General features: G+C 43.6%; 1 protein-coding gene across 1 annotated transcript in view; it reads left to right on the top strand.

The window, feature by feature from the left end:
* KCNS3 (potassium voltage-gated channel modifier subfamily S member 3) overlaps positions 1-19,167 on the top strand; it is a 78,172-nt gene extending 59,005 nt beyond the window's left edge. Inside the window, exon 5 of the mRNA XM_048845569.2 lies at positions 17,803-19,167. Within this exon, the coding sequence (XP_048701526.2) occupies positions 17,803-17,840 (38 nt within the window). The 3' untranslated portion in view covers positions 17,841-19,167. The remainder of the gene's footprint in view (positions 1-17,802) is intronic.
* Positions 19,168-24,193: the final 5,026 nt, after the last annotated feature.

Genomic DNA, 24,193 nt, shown 5'->3' with positions numbered 1-24,193 from the left:
AATGCTGGTGAATTTAATATGAGAGTTAATTTTTATGCAAAGAAAAGTATATATTACCTCAGTGCTGATGAGAAAGGTTGACCAAATTTCCTGAATACTGATCATAGATAGAGAATCAGATGGCTCTAAAAATGCTTTCTCCACATCTAATGACAAATGGCAGGTATGACTAGTAACTGGGATCAAGTGAATGGTTTTCTTTTCCAGAGTAGTTGACAGTGACACTCCTATATGCAAATCCTACCTGATCTTCATGAATAATTGTTCGCATAAGATCCTTTAAACATGTTGCTTGAATCTTGGCTTTAATTTTACAGTCAGTATTTATAAATATAGGTTGATACTGCAGTCCTTATTGTGTGCTCCCATTGAAGCCAATGGGTACGTCTACACTGGATTGTAAACCTGGGTCTGTGGGACCCGGACTTGTGGATTCAGTGTTTCCAAGCCTGTGCTTGAGTGTCCACACTGTACTGTAAACCTGGGCTTATTGGTGCTGGACCTGGGTCTTACAAACATTCTAACATGTCCATACTGCACTACACAGCCCTTCTAATTCAGGGCTGTGGCTTCAGCTATGTCCACATTGCAATATGATGGGGTTTGGACTCGAGTCACAGCAGGACTTGAGCTCCAACCCACCCTTCCAGTAGGGTCTTAGGACCTAGGTCCTGCGTGCTTGTTCACCCAAATCAGATTGATGTATGTGTGGATGGAGGAGGGGCTAGACCTCAAATCTGAGTCGGAGCCCAGGTCTAATGTGCAGCATAGACATACCCAATGAGACCACATAAGTCAGTGAAGTCCATCCTTGAATGTGTTTGCAGAATTGAACTTGTAGATTGATCTCTCCAAAGCTGTGTCCCTCTTTGTCTTTTTATCAATAACAAAGGCTGTTTTCATGCTTTGGGACATGATCCCCTGTCTATCAGATTAAGATGTAGTTTAGATTCAGGACAATGATATGACTACTGAATATTTTACTTTTTTTCAGTTGATTTATATACTATGTATTGTTAATGTGGGGATTTAATTTCTTACAATGTTTTAAAATGAAGCAAATCAATAATACGGAGTAGCATCTTAGCTGAGATCACTTACAACCAGGTACATTTTTTTATTTCTCATTTTCTTTTTAGGATTGGATCTGTAGAACATTCAATTCTGTCATTTAATCTTTAATACTTCTCATCTTGTTGTTTAATTATTAGATGAACATGAATTATTACTTGTCACTCTGGATGCATTTGTGAATGCAGAGATAAGTGTAGGTCATTGATGATCTGAACTTAACTGTAGGTATTTCACTTTTAATTTTCTAAATTTTTCTACAAAGCGTTATCATTATTATTCTTACTAGTGATTTGTATTATGGTGGGTGCGTGGGAGCTCCAGTCACAGACTAGGATGCTGCTGTATTGGTTGTACAAATATAGAACAACAATTAGAAATAGTAGTTTTACTATGAAAATCAGATAATGATTCTTGAAGTTATTCATTATGGGTGTACATCTCTTTCTCATATTGGTAAGCATTTCTTCACACAATTAGTCCTGCTGGGCTCGTTGACTACTCAAATAAGTGCTTACCAACATGAGTAAAGATTGTATAATTTAACTGTATGGGACCACCAAAAAGGCTCACCAAAAACTGTACATGTCTAACTTTGAAGTCAATAGGACCTGCTGGGTGTTCAGCATCAGGTCATATTTATCCAATACTTACTCACTTCTACTCAATATAGTCATGCTATGTGCAGATAAGGAAAACAGATCTAGGACTTTTATCAATTTGTGTACTTATATGGTTCTAAATCACCAGTGTTTCTGAGCACCTTCTTTCCAATAAGCCATGCTCGGCCATATGCAGTCAAATAAGTTATGAGATAATGGGTATCATATGAATCTGTTCATGGAATGTGAAAGGGCTTTAATAACCCATCCAAAAGAATAATAATACCGAGACAAGTTAAAACCAAGAAGAGTGAAATAGCCAAATATATGAAGAAGAGCTCTGTATAAGCTCAAAAGTTTGGACCTCTCACCAACAGAAGTTGGTCCAATAAAAGATATTACCTCACCCACCTTGTCTCTCAAATATATGTAATGAAGCTAAGGAGGATTCCTTAAGAATTGGGAAACTGTAGGAAGGCACAGCATTTCATTCTTCCTTGAAATTCAGCATGTCCATGTTAATTCACAAAAAGGATTATTTTCAATTCTTCCAATCCTGTAACAATCCAGAAAGGATAGATTCTTCCACAAGGTTGTTTTAATTCCAAATGGCTCCTCTGGGGAAGCAAACTAAAGGAGGTAATTTTGGATTCTATAATATATTTCTAATACTCTCTCTCCTAAGAACACTTTGTCTTTTTTGAAATTCAGGTCTAGATAGGTATCTTGGCACGTTCAGTTTCACATGGTTCATTTCACAAGGTACAGAATGATAACCATCACTTTGAATACATAATCTGGATGTGAAAGATGTATGGGACCTATTATTTATTGTATTCGTCTTCTTACTGAAGCACCTGTGAGCCCTAGCCATTGTGCTAGAATCATAGAGTATTAGGGTTAGAAGAGACCTTAGGAAGTCATCTAGTCCAATCCCCTGCTCAAAGCAGGACCAACAACATCTAAATAATCCCAGCCAGGGCTTTGTCAAGCCGGGCCCAAGAGGTTTTTAAGGATGGAGATTCTACTACCTCCCTAAGTAACCCGTACCAGTGCTTTACCACCCTCCTAGTGCAGGCGAGGGCAAACTTTTTGGCCCAAGGGCCACATCAGGGTTGCAAAACTATATGGAGGGCCAAGTAGGAAAGGCTGTGTCTCCCCAAACAGCCTGGCCCCTGCCCTCTCTCACTTCCCGCCCCCTGACTGCCCCCCTCAGAACCCCTGACCCATCCAACCCCCCCTGCTCCTTGTCCCCTGACTGCCCCCTCCCAGGACCCCCACCTCTAACTGCCCCCCAGGACCCCATCCCCTATCCAACCACCCCTTCTCCCTGTCCCTGACTGCCCCCTCCCAGGACCCCCACCTCTAACTGCCCCCCAGGACCCCATCCCCTATCCAACCACCCCTTCTCCCTGTCCCTGACTGCCCCCTCCCAGGACCCCCACCTCTAACTGCCCCCCAGGACCCCATCCCCTATCCAACCACCCCTTCTCCCTGTCCCTGACTGCCCCCTCCCAGGACCCCCACCTCTAACTGCCCCCCAGGACTCCCACACCTATCCAGCCCCCCCGTTCCCTGACCACTCCCCTCAAACCTCCACCCCATCCAACTACCCCCTACTCCCTATCCCTTGACTGCCCCCCAGGACCCCCTTCTCCCCGCCCCCTTACCATGCTGGAGCCTGCCGCGCTGCCTGACAGGAGCGGTGAGCCAGAACACTGCTGGCGCAGCGCACTGCGGGGGAGGGGGGAACAGTGGGAGAGGGGCCGGAGACTAGCCTCCCTGGCTGAGAGCTCAGGGGCCGGGCAAGACGGTCCCATGGGCTGGATGTAGCTCGCGGGCCGTAGTTTGCCCCCCTCTGTCCTAGTGAAATAGTGTTTCCTAATATTTAACCTAGACCTCCCCCACTGCAACTTGAGACCATTGCTTCTCGTTCTGTCATCTGCCACCACTAAGAACAGCCAAGCTCCATCCTCTTTGGAACCCCCCCTTCAGGTAGTTGAAGGCTGCTATCAAATCCCCCCTCACTCTTCTCTTCTGCAGGTTCTAGGTTCTGTACAAACAGAACAAAATAAAAGATGCTCCCTTCCCCAAGGAGCTTACAATCTAAGGCACGAGACAACTGATGGAGGACTACAAGGAAACAATGAGACAAAACTGGCCAGTCTGATAAGTAGTGGTCTCAGCACATCAACAGTCTATCTATGGTCCAGTTTTTTAGAGGCATCACAGCACAAGAGAGTTTTGAGGAGGGTTTTGAAGGTGGAAAATGACTTGAATTAGCTTTGCAGATGTTTATGGGGAGCATCTCTCAAGTGTGAGAGGCACTGTGGGAACAACCAGGAAGGTGCTTGTTTCAACAAGTGGGTGTTGGAGGCATCATGGGCCAGCTAGAAGTGCATTGAAAGCTTGATATCAAATGAGAGATGATAGGCAGAATGAAGCTAGCTAGATCATGAAGGGCCTTGAACAGAGGCTCTGACTTTCTGATTTCCCAGGGGGTGCTTGACCCCTGCTCTGCCCCCACTCCACCCCTTCCCCATCAGTTCCTGAACGGCTGATCAGTGGCGGGTGGGAGGTGCTGGGGCGGTGGGGGGAGGGGAGAAGCTGATTGGCAGGGTCTGGTAGTGGGTGCTAAGCACCCACTATTTTTTTCTGTGGGTGCTCAAGCCCCAGAGCATCCATGGAGTTGGTGCCTATGGCCTTGAAAGTGAATAGGAGCAGCTTATGTTTGGTGTACTAGAGAAAGGGAAGCCAGTGGAGGGATGTAAAGAAAGAGGTGAGATGGTCAGACTGACAGGCTATGAAAAGGACCTTTAGAAATAGGAATCTGAATAGGGATATGAACAGGGCAAAATTGCATTTGTTAAGGCCAGAGAGAAGGCTGTTGCAGCAATCGAGACGTAAGATGATGAGAGCTTGGACAAGAGTTTTAGCTGTGTGGATGGATAAAAAGGACCATACCTTAGAGATGTTATGCGGAAAGAATTGGCAAGACTTAAGTATAGCTTGGATGTGAAGATCTAGAGAGCATTCTGAGTCAAACATCACATCCAGCTTATGGGCCTGAGTGACAGGTAGGATTGTGGTGCTACCCAAGGATTTTAATTATTCACATTTTATATGTAATAATCCTACAATCTAGTCTAGAATTGTTTTGTTCTCCTCCTAGTATTACATGGTCTGATTTCCACATGCTTGGAATTAAAGACATTAATCTCTGACCATCCTCCATTCCTGCTATGATGAGGCCTACCAGATTCTCTCTTTCACATATCCTCATGATAGATAGTGGACGATCAGGTATTTCAAACTATACTTCATACAACTATTTGGCCTCGGTGGAGTCTTAAGACCACTGCTCTTGGCAAAAGGGACATGCAGGGGTTGTGCTGCAGTGGAAGGCCCCTGGAGGAATTCCACACTATGATTTGGATAGGATGCAGCATACACTCCCTTCTGCCTGTGGGCAGCTCTTTTAGTCAGACTAGAGAGGGGCAGGATCAGACCCCTTCCTCCTCCCACACCATCCAGCCCTTTTGGGTGAAGTTAATGCTGTTGCTTCCTACAGAGAGACCCATTGTGCTAAACAGTACAAAGCTGAGGTAAAGCAATAGTTCAAGGAACACTAGTTATGATCCCATCCTTTAGCAAGATTATTTGCTTATATAGTTTGGAAAACACTAGAAGAACATTAAAGACCAAAGACCCTGAAGTTGGCTTAACTAAACTGAGATTGTTAGGGCCTGCTTCTACTCTCAGATCATGTGTACTGAAGTCAATGTAGTTACATTGTTGTGAAAACAGCGTAAGAGAGAAGAGTCATTAGTATTTTTTTCTCTGTTTAAACTATTTCTTCAAGGAATGACGGCAATTCAAGACAGCTGTAAACTGTAGAGAACTTTAATAATTAGCTACAAGACATCAGAAAAGTACTTTGATGGTTGTTCTTCATGACTTTCTTTGCTGCTTAATGATGATGAACGGCATTTACTAGTAGTGCTGTGAGAGCCTAAAGGCCTCAAATCCACTCAGCTGGGAGAAAATGCAGAGTCTGGCATCCAGCTTGAGTAGCTAGACTGATGTGCAGGAGATGGGTGAAGAATCCACCTACCAGAGGCTGCAGAATAGCTGCGGATTTGTTCTAGGGAGGCTATTGCTTCCAAAGGCTGATATACATTATTCAGTCCCTTACATGGGGGAGGGCTGAAGGCTCTCATAGCAGTGGATTCTGCATTCTGATCCTTCCCAGCCTGCCCATGCACTATTTACAGCTGCCTCAAGAGGCCACATTGGCCCGTTCTCTGAGAATTGGATCTTTGCAGTGGGAGGTGGTGTATTCTGGAGCGGAGTGGTGAATTCTGGGTTAACTTTCATGGCCAGGGTATAAACTTGCAAGAATTCCTTGTGCTGGAGCTTGTCTGGAACTGCTGTTGTTTTCCACCGACACTAGAAAAGTTTTTCGCTTCTTCTTTTGCTGCACATAGTCATCAGGGAACCTTGCAGATCTGTAGGGACAATAGGAAGGGAAGATGCTAGAGTCTCAGTAGCCAGGCTTAGTAACTGGTAATGGGGATCCACTAGTAGTTCTATTCTATGCCTTTTGGTGGGGTAGAATCACCAGCAAGGCTGTTTTGAAATTTTGCTGGGTTCTAGATTGTTATGGTTGCTACTTCTTGTCTGAAGATGGAGGAGGGTTCTGATCTCAGCCTGCACAAGATGTTGGTTGTTCTAGGAGGTGAGGGGTGTTCTGTGAACATAAGAATGCCCCTACTGGGTCAGACCAAAGGTCCATCTAGCCCAGTATCTTGTCTTCCAACAGTGGTCAGTGCCAGGTGCCCCAGAGGGAATGAACAGAACAGGTAATCATCAAGTGAGCCATCCCCTGTTGCTCATTCCAAGCTTCTGGCAAACAGAGGCTAGGGACACCATTCCTGCCCATCCTGGCTAATAGCCATTGATGGACCTATCCTCCATGAATTTATCTAGTTCTTTTTTGAACCCTGTTCCTTAAATCCAGTCTGAAAATCAGATCCATTGTGTGCTGCTTACTTGAGTCTCCTTTTTAGTGGGGACCCTGACATTATTTCAAGGTCCCAATTGTCTTGGGATATAACATATCCCTGGGAAGGAGAGACCCATAGGGTATGTCTACATTGCAGTGTAAGCCTGGGCTCAGACTCAGGCTTGAGGCCAAACCCTGGTTCCATCTTCACACAAATCTCTCAGACTTGGCTCAGACCCAGGGTCCTAGGACTCTGTGTGGATGGAGGGCTTGAGCTTGAGTCAAGACAGGACCCAGGGTTCAAGATCTGTTGCTTTACAGTGTAGATGCAGCCCCCCGACTCAGATCCTGGGAGTCCACCAAAAGTATCCCACAATCTCATGTGCTGACGACCTTTGTCCTCTCTATCATGAGCACCATCAATTGACTCCAGGAAAATGGAAGCAACTCCCTTTGTTCTAGTGCAGGAGTTCGGCGAGTTAGCATTTAACCCTTCCATTATTTTATTAACTCTGAGCTGCAAACACCTTTGGAGAATCTTCTCTGTTTACAATGGAGGATGACCAGAAGAATCCTTGCAAAGTGAGCTGCTTCATGGTCATGGGAGTACACCCAGATTTTGATGAGTCTTTGGTGTGAGGCCAGCAAAACAGTGGACTTTAGTAAAAGTACCAGGAGTGACCATGCAGAGCAGCAAATAGCGAAGAAGTTAGCAGTATCTGATATCTACTGGATCGGTAATCAATGGAGGGAGTGGATTAAGCAGCTCAAGACCAAGTACTGAAAAACCAGGGACCAAAACTGCACCTTGGGCAACTCACTGACATCATGCCTGTTTTGTGAGGAATTTGGCTGGGTGCTGGGTACAGAGCCAATTGTGGTGCATGCTGACCTGGTCAGCCATGATGGTGCCCTGCTGGCCCCCAAATCCATCTTGGGGATTCATAGGAGCCAGCAGCAGGTGCTGAGTGAGGTCAGCACGGTGACTCTGTTGTTGAAAACAGTCCCAAAGGAAGCTTTACCGTAAGAGCAGCACATCCTGGGGCCATATTTGGAGGAGCTTTTTAATGCCCCACCTGAGGAATGGCCTGCAGTGGAACTGGCAGTGGATGTGAAATGGATGGAAGCTGCCCTAGAGCCTGGTAAGTTTCTGGCTCCATTTTAATGTTTATTAATATAGGAATGGAAGGGATTTCTGTTCTGTGAACCTATGCAAAAATTATTGAAGCAGTATGCCAGTGAAAGTGAATTTTTACTGGAAAAGTGCAGAGTTTTGCAAGGGCATTCCTGTTTCTTAAAAGTAATAACCTTACATTACCATGCCTTTAAGCACATTGCTCTGTAATCACTCAACAATGGTGGAAGGAATCTGCTGGAAACAGTGAACTGTTGATGGGGGTGGAGGGGTGGGGTGAGGAGGAAATGTGTTCCATTTACAAATAGCCCATTTCAGTTAACTGCAGTCCATAGGTGACGAAAGCATTTGTTCCAAGTATGATTGGGGTTTTAAACATTGTCCAGATATGTGCTGGGAGATGGGGGGGAAGAGGGTAAGCAGGGTGGCAGTGGAGATCTGTGTTTACATGAAGCCATAACAGGCTGAGCATGTGGAAGCTAATGCAGCATTCTATTGATTTTTCTCATGAATTCTGACACAATCCTGGGTGCTGATAGCTGCAAACTGTTCCTGTAGCAGGAACTCCAAATGGGTAATAACATTTTGGGGAAGGGTATATTTTGCAAGGCCACCTGGGTAGCTGCCCAGCCCACTCCACTTGTAGATGTGCTGTTCAGTCACTGTACATTTGAGTACGTTGGTTGCATACGCTGCAGGTTTCCTACTGGCAGCTTGGAATAACATCTCCTTTTGCACGGCACCACAAAAACTGTTACGTCCTCTAAAATGTGGAAGGCCTAAAACAATAGCAAAATCCTTTTGTAGCATGGTCAGACTGCCCCACAAACCCAAGTTCTGCAATTTTGGGGAGGAGGGTTTTGGTTTTTTTTTTTTTTTAAACTTGCCATTGTCTTTGCACTTCTTTTGCTGCCAGTAACCCAGGTGTGTCCAGGAAGCTTCTGTGGTCTGAAACATCCCTCTCACAATACATTGAAGTTCAGTCTGGGAAAGTAATATTTTATGTCCCTGAAATTCCACAAGGATTTTTTCTGTGCTCCTCTTTGAGACGGTAACCCTCTGTGTCCTGTCCTATTCCAGGCTTCTTGATCTCTACCATCTGCAGCACCTCCACAGCCACCACACTGCATCAGAAGACTGGGTCAATGGACTTTCACGGATGATTCCAAGATGAAACGTTTCTCTGATGAACTTATGGCTGAACTTCTGGACAGGGCCTAAAAGCAGGTCCAGTACCAAAGATGGAGGAACTTGTGGCTAGAGGAAAGTCATGGCTCAGGATGGCTGCACAGATTGAGGACATGGCTTCAGCACAGGAGCAGGCCCTTGTTTTGCAGTTCCTGGAACAGGAATGGCAGCTAAGGGAGGATGACAGAACTCATCAGAAAGAACAGTCTCAGCAGGTGCTATCAATAATGTCTGCAAGAATACTGGCTCCTGCTGCATCACCCACACCACGGCCTGAGTCCCCGCTGTGGTACCCTGTGCTGAAGTCCAGAAACAGCTTGGGCCACTCCATGGCTGAGTGGCCCATGCAGTCAGCCCCTATGAGCAACTGGGCAGGGCAGCTTTGCCCCATGAAGTCCTCCATGTCAACCCCCTGCCCAGTGGTTGCTTCCGCCCCTCTTCCTCAGTGCCAAGTGTGCAGCAAATGTGGAAGAAAAGGAAAGGGGAACAATGGGCCAGGGGACATACAACAGTAGGGAATTTCTGTCTTGAACATAGTTTCACGGTTTGTGCTCGTTCGTGCACATTTTTGTCAGGTTTTGCTGTGACAGGTGTTTTGGTGTGGTAATGGCAGCTGGCCTGCCAGGAAATGGGTTAACATTATACTTTTCTAAGGCATGTTTATAAATAAAACTTTTTATTTGATCAAGAAAGTTTATTGATATTGCTGCATCACATCATACAATAAAAGTAAACACATGATAAGGGACAGTTAGGAATTAGTATGCAAACACTATTCCTTAGTACACTGATTCCATCAATCCGTACATCAATCGCTTCCTTACATCAACCCATACTGTGAATCAAGCCCCCCCCAGCATCCCATTTGAGTGGTGAGGTCATTTATAAGTATATTGCATGGCAATCAACTCCCCAACAATCCACAATCAATCAACCCCTCCCCCTCCCCTGACAAGCACATTCATAAAGGTAATATTTCCCCTCATCCATTGGCCCATGCAAGTCCATAGTCATAGACTCATAGAACTGGAAGGGACCTGGAGAGGTCACCTCAGCCAGACCCCTGCACTCATGGCAGGGGTAAGTATTATCTAGACCAGTGGTTCTCAACCAGGGGCCAAGGGCCCCATGGTGGACCACAAGCAGGTTTCAGGTGGTCCACCAAGCATGGCTGGCATTAGATTCACTAGGGCCCAGGACAGAAAGCTGAAGTCCTGCCAGGCAAGGCTGCAGCCTGGGGCCCCAAGCCCTGCCACCTGGGGCTGAAGCCGAAGCTTGAGCAAATTAGCTTTGTGTTGGCCCCTGTGGGGCCCTAGGCACTTGCCCTCCTTGCTACCCCCTAACACCAGCCCTGGCTTTTATATGCAGAAAATAGTTGTTGTGGCACAGGTGGGCCATGGAATTTTTATAGCATGTGGGGGCCTCGGAAAGAAAGGTTGAGAACCCTGATCTAGACCATCCCTGACAGGTGTTTGTCTAACCTGCTCTTAACAATTTCCAATGATGGAGATTCCACAGCCTCCCTAGGCAATTTATTCCAGTGCTTAACCACCCCTGACAGTTAGGAAGTTTTTCCTAATGTCCAGCCTAAACCTCCCTTGTGGCAATTTAAGCCCATTGCTTCTTGTCCTATCCTCAGAGGTTAAGAACAACAATTTTTCTTCCTCCTCCTTATAACATGCTTTTATGTTCTTGAAAACTGTAATGTCCCCACTCAGTCTTCTCTTTTCTAGACTAAACAAACCCATTTTTTCCAATCTTCCCTCATAGGTCATGTTTTCTAGACATTCAATCATTTTTGTTGCTCTTCTCTGGACTTTCTCCAATTTGTCCACATCCTTCCTAAAATGCGGTACCCAGAACTGGATGCAATACTCTCCGAAGAGTAGAGCAGAAGAATTACTTCTCGTGTCTTGCTTACAATACTCCTAATGCATCCCAGAATGATGTTTGCGTTTTTTGCAACAGTGTTACACTGGTGACTCATATTTAGCTTGTGGGCCACTATGACCCCCAGATCCCTTTCCACAGGACTCCTTCCTAGGATGTAAAAGGAGATACGCGGGATCCCTGGAATGGCAGTGGGGACAGAAAGATGAATGTCATTTGGTGGGCATAATGTTCCAGCCGTCCATGGATGTAGGCTCCGATGGGCTAAAAACTCTGGCATGGTGACCTTTTCTAGTATAAACCATGTTGATATTCATAAATCAAACTCTGTGGCCCACGAGGGCCTACATAAAAATGGAGTTGTACCTTCTGTGGTTTCGTGCTCCTTGAGGAGGGCAAACTATGGGCACAAGTCCAATTAAGGCCCCTGTGCAGTTTGGCAATCCCATTCTCCCAAGGGAAGCAATTACTTCAGCAATATTCTAAACCCACCATCTTGGGGCAAGCCACAGACTTCATTGCCTCAGAAACCTCTGCCACCACTTTCCCCACAGTCAACATTCCAACACCAAACAGGTTGGCAACAGAACTGTAGCAGACTGGGATAGCCAGCTTCCAGATGGCTACAGCAACTTGCTTCAGGACTGGCATAGTTGCCTTCATGTGGTGTCTTTACATTGGAGAGTCAGGGCAAGCTGCTCACAAACCTCCAGAAATGTAGCTTTCTCCTTGCAAAAGTTCTGGTCTCACTGCTGGTCATCCCAGGTCTTCAAGATAACGTGGTCCCACCAGTGTGTGCCTGTGGCCCTAATCCAAAAGGACCAGTCTACATAGTGGTATCAGCGGCCGTACTGAGTGTTATGAGCAGCATCAGCCAGTTTGAGTCTTCTATGTCTGTGTCCTCCTCCTACTCCATCATAAGCTCTGTCAGGGGCCTTTGGTGAGCTAGAAAATGTTGCCAAAACGTCCAGCATCATCCCTTGGAAGCTCTGCCCATTTCCTAAACCAGGAATGAAAGCACAATCCAGAAACAGGGTAACAAGCCTTGTGATTGCGGGAGAGGGGGGAATAGATGTGATATATCTCACTTTTAGCAAGGTTTTTGTGACTGTCTTGCTTGACCATCTCATAAACAAACTAGAGAAATATAGCCGAGACAAACCTACTGTAAGCTGGGTACCCAACTGACTGGAAAAGTGCACTCAGAGCAGGGTCCTGCAAGGATCTGGTTCTATTCAACATCTTCATAAATGATTTGGATAATGGCATAGAGAATACATTTATAAAGTTTGCGGATGATACCAAGCTGGGAGGGGTTGCAAGCGCTTTGGAGAACAGGCTTAGAATTCAAAATGATCTTGACAAACTGGAGAAAGGGTCTGAAATAAATAGGATGAAATTTAATAAGGACAAACACAAGATATTGTACTTAGGAAGGAATAATCAGTTGCATAAATACAAAATGGGAAATGTCTGCCTAGGAAGGAGTATTGCAGAAAAGAATCTGGTGGTTGTAGTGGATTACAAACTAAATGTGATTCAACGATATAATAGTGGTGCAAAAAAAGCAAACATCATTCTGGGATGTATCATCAGGATTGTTGTAAGCAAGACATGAGAAGTAATTCTTCCATTCTACTCAGCACTGATAAAGCCTCAGCTGGAGTACTGTGTCCACTTCTGGGCTCCACGCTTTAGGAAAACTGTAGAAAAATTGAAGAAAGTCAAAAGGAAAGCCACAAAAAATTATTAAACCTCTAGAATACATGACCTACAAAGAAAGATTGAAAAAAAATGGGTTTGTTTAGCCTGGAGCAGAGAAGACTGAGAGGGGACAGGATTAGTCTTCAAGTACATAAAAGGTTGTTATAAAGAGGAAAACGATGAACTGTTCTACCTAACCACTGAGAATAGGACAAGAAGTAATGGGCTGAATAAAGGGAGATTTAGGTTAGACATTAGGGGAAAACTTCCTTACAGTAGGGGTAGTTAAGCATTGGAACAAATCACCTAGGGAGGTTGTGGAATCTCCATTGTTGGAGGTTTTTAAGAACAAATTAGACAAATGCCTGTCAGGGATGTTCTAGAAGATTATTCTTAATCCTGCCTCAGTGCAGGAGACTGGACTAGATGATTTATGAAAGTCCCTTCCAGTCATATGGCGCCTCCTCCATATTGTTGTCTCTGGCTGCTGGCAGCATGGAGACCAAAATGACCTCATGGCAGGATGTGTTGGCAGGTTGTTCAAACTTCCTGTAATGTGCAGGGTGGACAGTTGAGTTTTTCCACATTGCATCATGATCAAAGGGCTAGAGCGGCCATGTTTCAGGAGGGCATTAGGGAATCTGGGATATAGCTAGTTTGACTTGTGGCTGCTTACTGCAGTGTGAACGCCAGAGCCCCGTGTTCTGAGCTCAGGCTAGAAAATTCTTAACCTGGGGTTGCCCAGCCATGTAGGTGCTCAAGCATTTGGTTCTCTAACATAGGGTCCACTGATCGAGTCCCACTGACCCCGGCTTACATTGCAGGGTAGACATACCCACAGGCCATTCTGCCTTGCTGTTCAGGACAAGTTATCTGTGGCGGTGGATGTTATGACACTTGGAAGCCCCATAGCTGCAGAAGCTCACTGATGATATCAGTGAATCTCCTTGTATATCTGGTAATTGTCATTCTTTGCCGCATCCTGTTAACTGGTAGATAATAATATAAGAATAAGGAGGTATTTGAGAGCGTTTGCAGGCTGGATCTGGCAGCCATTTAAACAATTTTGCCTTCAGCTGCACATTCGTAAACATACCATAAATTCCCATGAATAGCTAAGCTGCGTTCTGGAGTTACCGGAATCTGCAGAGCACTGCAAACTCTACTGAGATGTATGACAATGAAGGGTTTAAACTAGTGTTCTTCATTGCAAGGCCCACTAGCCAGTGGCAGCTCCCATCAACCCTAAGTGTGGTTCCTGAAGTTCCTTCTAAGCTGCGTGGCCCTTTATAGCCTGCTGTGCGGCCACGCAGCAGGAACCTGGAGAGGAGAGAGGTAGGGGGTGGGCGGGAACTGGGGAGGGGAGCAAGTTGGGGCTTGCAGGGCTGCTGTGGGCCTCCGGCAGGGAGAGGGCTGGGGGGAGTCCTCTGGCCCCAGCCCCAGGGCAGCCTGCCTGCACCCCAAACTCCTCATCCCTGGCCCCCCGCAGAGCCTTGCCCCCCACATTCCAACCCTCTGCCCCAGCCCTGAGCCCCATCCTGCACCCTAAACCCCTTATCCCCAGCTCTACCCTAGAATCCTCACCCCAGCACCCCACCCTCTGCCCTACCCTGAGCCACCTTCCACACTCCGAACCCCTTGGCCCCCCCTCATGTGGCTCTCACATTGAAGGTTTTTTGCCAAAGTGGCTCCCACTTCAAAAATAGTGAAGAGCACTAGTTTAAACCAATTTTAAAGTCATTGGGCCAGATTCAACAGTCACCATTGTTGTAACTTAATTGATTTCAATGAACTTTTGTCCACTGACAATAGTGGTGAATATGTTATGCAACTAGCTTGTTATGCAATGCCCAGAGGACCCAAGCCAAGTTCTTTGGAGTCAGGGGCTCTGATAGGAGTTGAATGGGACTCAGAATGAAGAGCTGGTTTCATGCATCAGCATAGTATCTGAAACCCACATTCTGTATTAATAACACAATCTGAGCTGTGACACAAGTTGATGGCAATGAAGGAACCTGTGAACCTTTCCGCTTTCTCTCTTCGTATCATGCTCCATACTCATCAGAATTGTCAGCAGCCAGAGCTGTGCCTCAGGCCCAGAAGATGCAGCTGAAAGCACTCAGTATGGCAATGCTTGCATTTAAAGCCCTTTCAACAAGGGCAATCCCTTTCTGTACCGGCTGGGAGTCCGGGCGCATTGACTGAGAGACAGACCCAGGAATAGTTCATTAATGTAGATATCAAATGCTGGGCTTCAAACACTGACCAGTGTGAAACCCTGTTCAAAAGTGCTCCACAATCTGACAGAGAGCCAGCCTGTATCAGGAGGGATAAAAGAGAGAAAGAAGCTGCACAGATATAGAAGATCAAATAATTGCCTTTTAACGACAGTGATTACACATAAACTACACAATAATGAATTTATTGTCGGGCTCAGGATATGACTAAGAGCAACGAACCATGGAATGGCTTACCAGCTGCAGTAATACATTCATAATCACATGGAGTCTTTAAATTGAGATTGGAGGAAAGAGATGCTCTGGTTCACCCACGAATAATTGGGTGTGATAATGTGCACTTATATAGTAGGGAAGAATAACGTGCCCCATTGCAGGAATCAAAGGGTAAAATTCTATGGCCTGTGTAATGCAGGACATCAAACTAGGTGATCATATTGGTCTTAAAAATCTAACAATCTGTGTTCTTTCTCTAAAAGGTTTTAGGCAACTAGCTGCTTGGAGAAGCTCATGAAGAGGAATGAATCATTTAAAAAAAATATGAGTTTGCTTTTTATCTGCAGCATCTGGGCTCTTACTAGCTCCATCAAATATGAGTTTTACCGCAAAATACTTGTATGGTATTTAATTTCCTCCTGTTCTCTCTGGGCACGGAAGATGGATGTTATTGTGAATCAGATCATTTACAACCTGCTTCAGAATAGTTCTGCGAAGTCAGTGTGTATCCTTAATGCCAACAAACACACACACAAACCAAAAGCCCCTCTTTAACCATTTGAGGGTTAGCTATAGATCATATTACACTAATACATCTCAAATTGCTATGATAACAATGTCCTATACTATGCAAAAAGTTCCCACAACCATTTCCATGTTCTTATAGAATCTTAGAATATCAGGGTTGGAAGGGACCTCCAGAGGTCATCTAGTCCAACCCCCTGCTCAAAGCAGGCCCAATCCCCAATTTTTGCCCCAAATGGCCCCCTCAAGGATTGAACTCACAACCCTGGGTTTAGCAGGCCAATGCTCAAACCACTGAGCTATCCCTCCCCCCAATTTTCCTATGTTTACTTGGTAGTAGCAGCACTTTCATGGTCAGTTACAATGATTTTTAGTCATCTAGTTACTAGACATCTAGTTTCATCTTTGTATGAAAATAATATGCCACCATTCTATCTTCCCCTCTTTGCTCTGAAGAGGTATTTATCTCAAAAGTTTGAACTATCTATTAATCATAGTTATAGTATGTTGAGCACTATAGTATTTAGATTCCTGAACAAAGCAAGAAGGCACAAACCTTAACCAAAAAAGAGCTGTGTTCTCAGCTTTCGGGTGTTCAGTCTCCCTCTGTGTACAGCAGGTAAAAATTGCATTCTGTGAGTTGTGGCTCTAGCTGATCTGAATGCATAGTTGCATAGATTCCCTCCAAAGTGGCAGTGTATCTATGCATTAGCTTCTCCTGTCAGTTTTGAAAGGAATGCTATTTAAGCCGCATTTTTAAATGTGACATATTAAGTGGCACCAGCCAAATAAAATGCACCTACAACTGATGTGTCAACAAACCCTACATTTGGTCACGTAAACCATTTAACTTCTCAGGTAAACAGCTACTTACCCAAATGAAAATGTGATCTGTTCAGACAGTTATGGGATTTTACACATTGACTGAGTCCATGGGCATTTTTTCCTGGTTGAAACTCACATTAGTACATTTGAAAATTTGGTCTTATGAAAGATCTCATCTCTCAGGTACCTTCAGATAATCCCTGTGCACAGCCTGTTTGCTAAGTGTGAAGGCTTAACATGTGTCCCATGGTAATTATCTTGTAGTGTCAGGGTAACTATTTTTCCAGGACCTGATCAAAGCAGAACAACAAGATAACAATTACTAAGGAATGGGGGAATGAGTCAGAGAAAATAAGAACTGTCCTTGATCTTTGCTCAGAACTAACCCCCACCCAAAGGTATGAGACTTGAAAAAGTTTGGTCATGCCATCTCTCCCCCTAGACATACATCCCACCTCAGCATTTCCTCATTCTGAGGGGAACCAGCTGCAGATGTACTGAGATATCACAAAAGGCTATTTTTGTGTTAGTTCCGGTCTGAGAACAATCAGTAAATGCTGCAAATTTGGTGTGATTACCAGCCCAGGTTCTAAAGCTTTCGTTTGAGTAAGTGTGAAGAAGTATCCAAACTGCTTAATCTTTGGAAATGTACTAGTTTCTTATAATTTTACTTGATTGTTTCAGAAGTAATGCAGGCTGCATGCTAATCATTATTGTATCTATACAAATATAAAGCTAAATTTACAAAATGAGGCCTGTTAGCTATACTTGCAAAATATGTGCGTGCAACTATTTTATGTGCAAATATCTGTGGTTGCAGGTACAAATGGGCTAGTTAGATGTATGCATGTGCAAAAATGCTTGCACGTGGCCTTTGTACAGGAACATGCATTTGGATGTAGACTTTACGGGCTCAGCTTTGCCGTCAACATTTGGCCCATTGAGGCTTATCTATGGCTTTCACCAGTAAGCTAAGGAATGTTTAAATATGTCTGCCCTGTGACTTAGTTTAAAAGTTGTTCTGAAAGTTCTGTGATGGCTCATTTGACACAATTTATTTCAGGTTCTAAACAAAATGAACTGGAAGCAGAAAAGCTGCAGCTGTTTCTTTAACATAAAAAAAAATGAAAAACAATTGTGCATTCTTGTTCAGCTTCCAAATACAATTATGTACTCTTGTCCTTCTGCTTAAGACACTTTGGGTGCTAATTTGACTAAATTAGCATGAGCTGCAGTGACTGCACTATCTTCTTTACACAAAACACAGAGGAAACTAAAATTTGTTGTCTTTTGTTAGTTTTAACTCCCCTTCTCCAATACATAGAGGAGCTGTGAGAAACACTGGGGTTTAATTTGTGGAAACCTAGCCTCAATATTAAAAATATGTTTGTCTCCCTCATATAGAATGCGAATCTTTAATTTCTTCGAAGATCCATCTGTGACTGGACCTGTATTCTGCTGGTTACTGATGGTCCTAAACACAGTCAAAACGAATCTTCCTTAGACACTGAAGAGACACAGCTGCACCCAGCTATTCAGAATGGTTAAAAGAACTGTCTAACACAGCTCTAAAGGAGAAAAATCACAATCAGTAAGTGGCATTAAAGGGGGTTGAACTGACAGATTTGATTCCATTATGCATTCACTAATAGAGCTTAATATCAAAACCCATTCCACCTAATAATAATCTGCCATTCAGTACTGATATCATTACTTATTTGTCAGGAAAATACTTACATAAAACCACACACACCCTTTATGTCTTCTTTGTCTGCCCTTTTCTCTGTCCCTCTCTTATGTACTTTTTATGATCCACCAATTATGTGATCAAGCTTTTGGGTTCTGTGTTACTCTGCAGGGTGCTTCATTTAATAATCGTCAACATTTACTGCTGCCATTGTATAATAATAATATATTGTGACATGTAATTAATATTGCTTGCTGTTCCTTTACTCATATGTTGTAAAATCTCAATAAATCTCAATAAAAAATAAAGTTCTCACTAGGCAAGCTGTGTAAATATATTAGCTGACTATTTTGCAAAAAGGCAGGCTACCTCAACACTAATAAATCTTTGACACTACACACTTTGGAGTGTTTTTTCTGTTTTACAGGGAAGTCTCAATCTTTCAACCCACTGACGTAGGCTATAATCAACTGTGGCTGATCTAAAAAATGCAACAGATAAGATAGCAATATACCAGCAGGGCCAAATGCTGAGAACCTTATGCAGTCAAACGCCTGAATATGATCTCAGTAAAAAATGAGTAAAGTCGTAAATGTTTGACTTATGATAAGGACGTCGTTCACAACCACTTCATTGGGTGTCTGCCATTCTTTTCACGTTCTTTTATTTTCAGAACCAAATTTGAATTAGAAAAAGAAAGCTACTATTACCCATTTAAGTTAACCTTTGAAGCAATGTTCTACCATAGTGTGTTGTGGCTTAAGCCATCTTGATAAAATTTTCCAATTTAGATGCTTAAAGTTATGCTTCTGAATCTATATATAGGCATGTAAATAAGTTGCTGGATTTTCAGAGGTGCTGATTACCTGTAATACCCATTTACTTTAATGAAGCTCAGCACTTCTGATAATTAGGTCATTCATTTAGGTACGGAAATATGTATTTGAGTGCATAATATTAAACTTTGAAAACTTTGTTCTGAGCTTTGTCTGCCCTTTCAGACTGAAGTACCATTACCCCTGCAGGGCCTTGTGTTGAATGTAACCCTGTTTTACTGCTCCCCTTATCTTTCCCCCTGTTTTTCTCCCATCATTTCTCGGTGATTAAATATTTCCCTTTCCTATATTCATTGTACTGTGTGTGTGTTCGTTCAGTCTGGGGGGTTTGGAACAGGTGCCCCTGGGAAGGAAGGGACTTTCCCTGCTGTGTTCCTGCGCGTGCCTTTTCTTAGCCAGAGCTGCTTGCAGAGGAGACTCCATCTTGGCCACTAAAGTTATACTGTCTTATTTTTTATCCCTGTCCTATTATTTCCTAGCATACGGTTAACATTTTTTACTGCTGCTGTGCACTGAGTGGAAGTTTTCAGAGAACTATCCACAATGACTCAAAGATCTCTCTCTTAGGTGACAATAATATGGAACCCATCATTGTATAAACTACGGTGCGAATTTAAACTACTGTAGTTATGCTGGTATAACTCCCTATGTGGACATTTTTATTCTGGAATAAAAGTTTCCACACAAGAAGTTATACCAATACAACTAGTGGTTTAATTATACTCCTTCAATAAATACCCTTATAACTAGTGAAACTTCCATATAGACAAGTCCTTAGAAACAAGCAAAACCAAAACCAAACCAGAACAAAAAAAATATACCCCACCTTTTCCACTTATACATTGATGTAATGTGATCTGGACTGAGAAACAGTGAACATGAAATTCAATGAAGGCTTTAAAAAAGCCCCAAACAAAAACCCAGAGCCACTTTTTAGATTATAGTAGGCACATTCCCTCTTCACTCTTCTATAGTACTGCAATTTGGACCAGATCCCTACCTGGTGTAAATCGGCACAGGCCATTTGATTTTAGTGGAGCTAAACTAGTTTACAGCATTTGAGGGTCCAGGTCTTCATCGTTTCTGACTCAGGTTACAATAGTGTTGAATGATGAGATGACACAAATCTAATTTTCTATCCACAAATGAATTTTTTGGGTTACTCATCCATGATGGTTCTCCATCACTTTTTAATAAATTGCTGATAACCAAGACGTTTGGTTAATTCAAAACTACCTGCCTACAGTATAAATCAGAAGTGTGCAAGCCAAAAAAGGGAAATACTCGAGAAATGTCAGTTTCTGAAGGATCTATCCAAGTTACCAGCCACATCAGAAATAAACACTGCTTCCTCAGAATGGCTGTTCATTATACATTGGCCTTCAAAGGCAGTTGAACGATTTTTATTCTCTATACTCTAGTTGCACTCTCCACTGGACAAATGCTAGGAATATGCTGGATGCTTACTCATATGCCACTTGGGAAGCCCCAGCTACAGTGGGAACAGCAAACAAGTAGTTACTCTTGCAGATGAAAATGCTCGGCAAAGTTAAAAAAACCCAAAGGTTTTTCATGTTGCAAAGAACCTATTTTTGCTTTGTGTCATCCAAGAAGTGGGGTGGTCTGTTTCATAGACATAGTATTTTTGCCATGTGGGATAAAGTGTTTTTTAGGTTTCAGAGTAACAGCCGTGTTAGTCTGTCTTTGCAAAAAGAAAAGGAGTACTTGTGGCACCTTAGAGACTAACCAATTTATTTGAGCATGAGCTTTCGTGAGCTACAGCTCACTTCATTATTATTAATTATAAGTATTACAGTAGCACCTAGATTCCCCAGCTGAAATTGGATTCCCATTGTGGTAGACATTGCAAATACACGTATAGTAAGAGGCAGTTCCTGCCCCAAAAAGGCTTACAATAATAAACTATTTTATCACATTCTTTAATTGATATTATGTTATTAATGATGTCAGTGAGCCTACAGCATTAGATAGTGCCTATTTATTATTTTAAATTGAAATAAAAATAAATAAAATAAAAATCTAACCAAACTATTTTTAAACTGACACTTAAACTCAACTCTATTCATGCAAAGGCTGAGGTTTATAAAGTTGCCTAAGGGACTTGGAAGACAATGAATGAGAATTTGGTATTTGAATGCCCTATACGATGTTGAAAATCTCAGCCTAAGTCTCTAGATATGCTGTGGTTATCTGGCCAGCTAGTATTACAGTAAAGCTATGAAGCACATTTGACATACTCTTGTGTGTGTCCTCAAAGCCTAGCTGTCACTGGGCAAACTGGCCCTAAGGGGGAGTTAACTGTGTTTGTGCCAGATTTGGCTTGCCTCTCCAAGGCAATGAGTGAAGTCATTTGACAAAGGGTCAGGTCATGAGGAGCCAGGACTGCTGGGAGGTAAAGAACAGAACTGAGAGAGAAAAATGGGGGAGGTGAAGATGTTTAGGAGCCAAGCCTAGAAGAATGCCAGCCCTTTCTGCTGTAGAAAGAGTGGGAGGGCATCTCAGAAGAATAGTATTACAGGAAGAGGCCCTGGGAAAGAGTAGCAAGACAGGCTGAGGCTATGGGTGCAGCTGGCCCACTTCTTAGAGATTGTTTTATTCACTGTAAATGAAGCTGAATACAGGTTACGTTGAACAAACAAAACTTTATTAAACCCTGTGTGCTGCTCTGTCCATATGGCTGAGGTGCTTCCAGCTTCCTGTTCTCATGGTGTCCCGTAATTCAATGACTGTCCCTCCAGGGATAGTGGGCCCTCTGACTCCAGTTTCACTGATCTGGATACATCTCCCCTATTTACAAACATTTTAATGTAAACCTTAAAAATAAGTAATTGATGTCCAGATGCTACCCCATGTCCCTTCAGCCAGAGGTTGCTAGGCCATAGTTGAGTTGAAGTCTTGTCTTTACCAGAGACTCTGCTAGTTAAATACTTTGGTCTCCTCTACAGGCAACCACACTTGGAGTGACCTATCACTGTCTGTCACCTGTCTTTGAGTCTAGTAAACTTGTTCTCTGCGGAGTCTCAAATCCCTCCCTGTGGGGTCGGCCTCCGGATGGTTTTCTTTTTTCTGTTCTGATCTCTATATTTCTGTAGGCTCTCTCAGGGTGTTGTGTCTGCTGGCTTGTTAGTGCCTCCTGTTCATTTGGATCACGTGGGTCTCTTGCGTAGTCATGCTGTGTGACCTGAGTGCCACTGCATCCCTCCTGACTCCTTTAGTCCACTCCTTCTGGTGTCTGTCTGATGGCTGGATCCTCACAGGAGTGCCTGTCTCCAGGGCTGGTAAGTCCTTGATTGACCTGTCATATTATAGTGACTGTCTTCTCTGTTTTCTTGCATCGGTATCTCTTGCCTTTGACTGCAACAGGTGTTCCCTCACAGGTAGCAGGGTTATGGTCCTTCTACTGACCAGTGCCTGTTCTGGACTTCTTTGGTACTGGTGTGATGTGGTATTCTTGTGTGCCAAAAATGTTAACAAGGCATACCACTGTTCATCCCTGACAGGGCTTTGCTGGTTCAAGTCTCCTTTCTGTCTGAGGGATAGAAGGGCTTTGAACAGGGAGCTGCTACTTCTCACTAGAGTGCCCTCACCTCTGATCTATGGATTATTCTGATGTGGGGCTCCCTCAGTCTCTCTTGTTGAAGGTGTTCCACTTTAAATATTTATACAAAGTCACGGGAGTAGAAGGACTGGATCCTGGATCTCCCACTTCCTAGGTGAGTGCTCTAATCACCAGGCTAGAAAGTTATTCTCTTGCTTGTATTCCTCCCCTCACTGCCTCAAACTGACTATTTACACTTCAGTGAGGCTTATTGACACTTCAACAGTAGACAGAGGGAACCATGCACCAGAATATCCCTTAGCCCAGTGGTTAGGGAACACACCTGAGATGTAGTAGCAGTAGGACTTAGACTGGGAATCTTTTACACCCCAGGTGAGCACTCTAAATACTATTGGGCTTCAAGTTCTAAGTAAGGTGCTCCTCACTACTTAGGCACCAATACCATTTGGTAGTAACTCCAAGGGAGTGTGCGCAGCAGAGAACCCCACACAGAAGGAGTTGCCATCCTCCAGCCCAGACTTAAGAAGTGCTGAACATCCTGAGGGAGTGGGTTTAGGACACATCCCTCTCCTTGGTATCTCCCATAGGCTAGTTTAGCTTGCTGGCTGTTGTGAATCCCATTCTTAGGCACCTATTTTCCTCCATTTGTTGTATAGGAAGCCTTAACGTCCAGCTCAGGCTTCATGAATCCTGGTGTTTTATAGGCACCTGAAAGTTAGGTATGCAACTCCTAAGTTCCTTTGGGACTCTAGGTCTTAGAGAACGTTTCCTGCCTCTGGGCTTAGTGTAGCAGTGGCTGCAGCAGGAAAGCATGGATTCTCTTAACTTGCAGTAGTATGGTTCAGGGGTGCTTTCTGCTCTTTTCCCAAAGAAAATATGTTAGAGAGGCTCTGGCAATGGCCTGGAAACCCAAGATGAGTGAGTAGCCAATTAGCATTCACCACTTTGCTAAAGAGGCCAATAACACATAGAATGGGTCTGAGGGTTGGCTAGGAGCAAGCAGGCAGCTAAGGAGAGGTGTGCAGTGTTGCCAGCTTTGAAACTTTGTGATCCTTGCAATATTTGGTGTGTCTCTTAACTTTCATTTTTTTTTTTAAAGTAAGTTTCTAACCCTCAGACTTCAGAGAAGTTTGAAAATATGAAGCCCAAAGGCTCCAAATCCCAAGGTAAATAAGAAGAAGAGTTTGTGATTTGTAAATCAATCTCCTGATTTTTAGAGCCTAACAAATGATTTCTGTACACTTGGGATTGGCAATATTATGAGAGGGAGGCTGAAGAAGGCTGGGGGCAGAGTTGGCAGATGAGCCTGCTATGTAGATTCCAAGGCCAGAAGGGATCATGGTGATCGTTTAGTCTGACCTGTTGTCTAACACAGGCCACAGAACTTTTCTGAACTATTTCCTAGAGCAGATCTTTTAGGAAAAAATCCTATCTTGATTTAAAAATACTTGGTCATAATGGATTCTGCATAAAAAAAAGCAGTTCTCAGTGACAATTTTAAGTATTATTGTTTCATGAACTATAAGGATTAGAGAAACCAGCTATATCAGCTTAGACAATTGGGATTCTATATTTTGGGGTGTGTGTGTGTGTGTGTGTGTATATTACAAAAAATAGAAAGTGTGTGTGCGCACATGAGAGAGATAAAAACATTTTATATCTAGCCTTTTGCAGGACATTGGAACCTAAAAT

Source organism: Caretta caretta, chromosome 3 (genome assembly GCF_965140235.1).
Source record: "Caretta caretta isolate rCarCar2 chromosome 3, rCarCar1.hap1, whole genome shotgun sequence".
Lineage (NCBI taxonomy): Eukaryota > Metazoa > Chordata > Testudines > Cheloniidae > Caretta > Caretta caretta.
The sequence above is the reverse complement of the archived record's forward strand: the minus strand, read 5'-3'. Positions and strand labels throughout refer to the sequence as shown.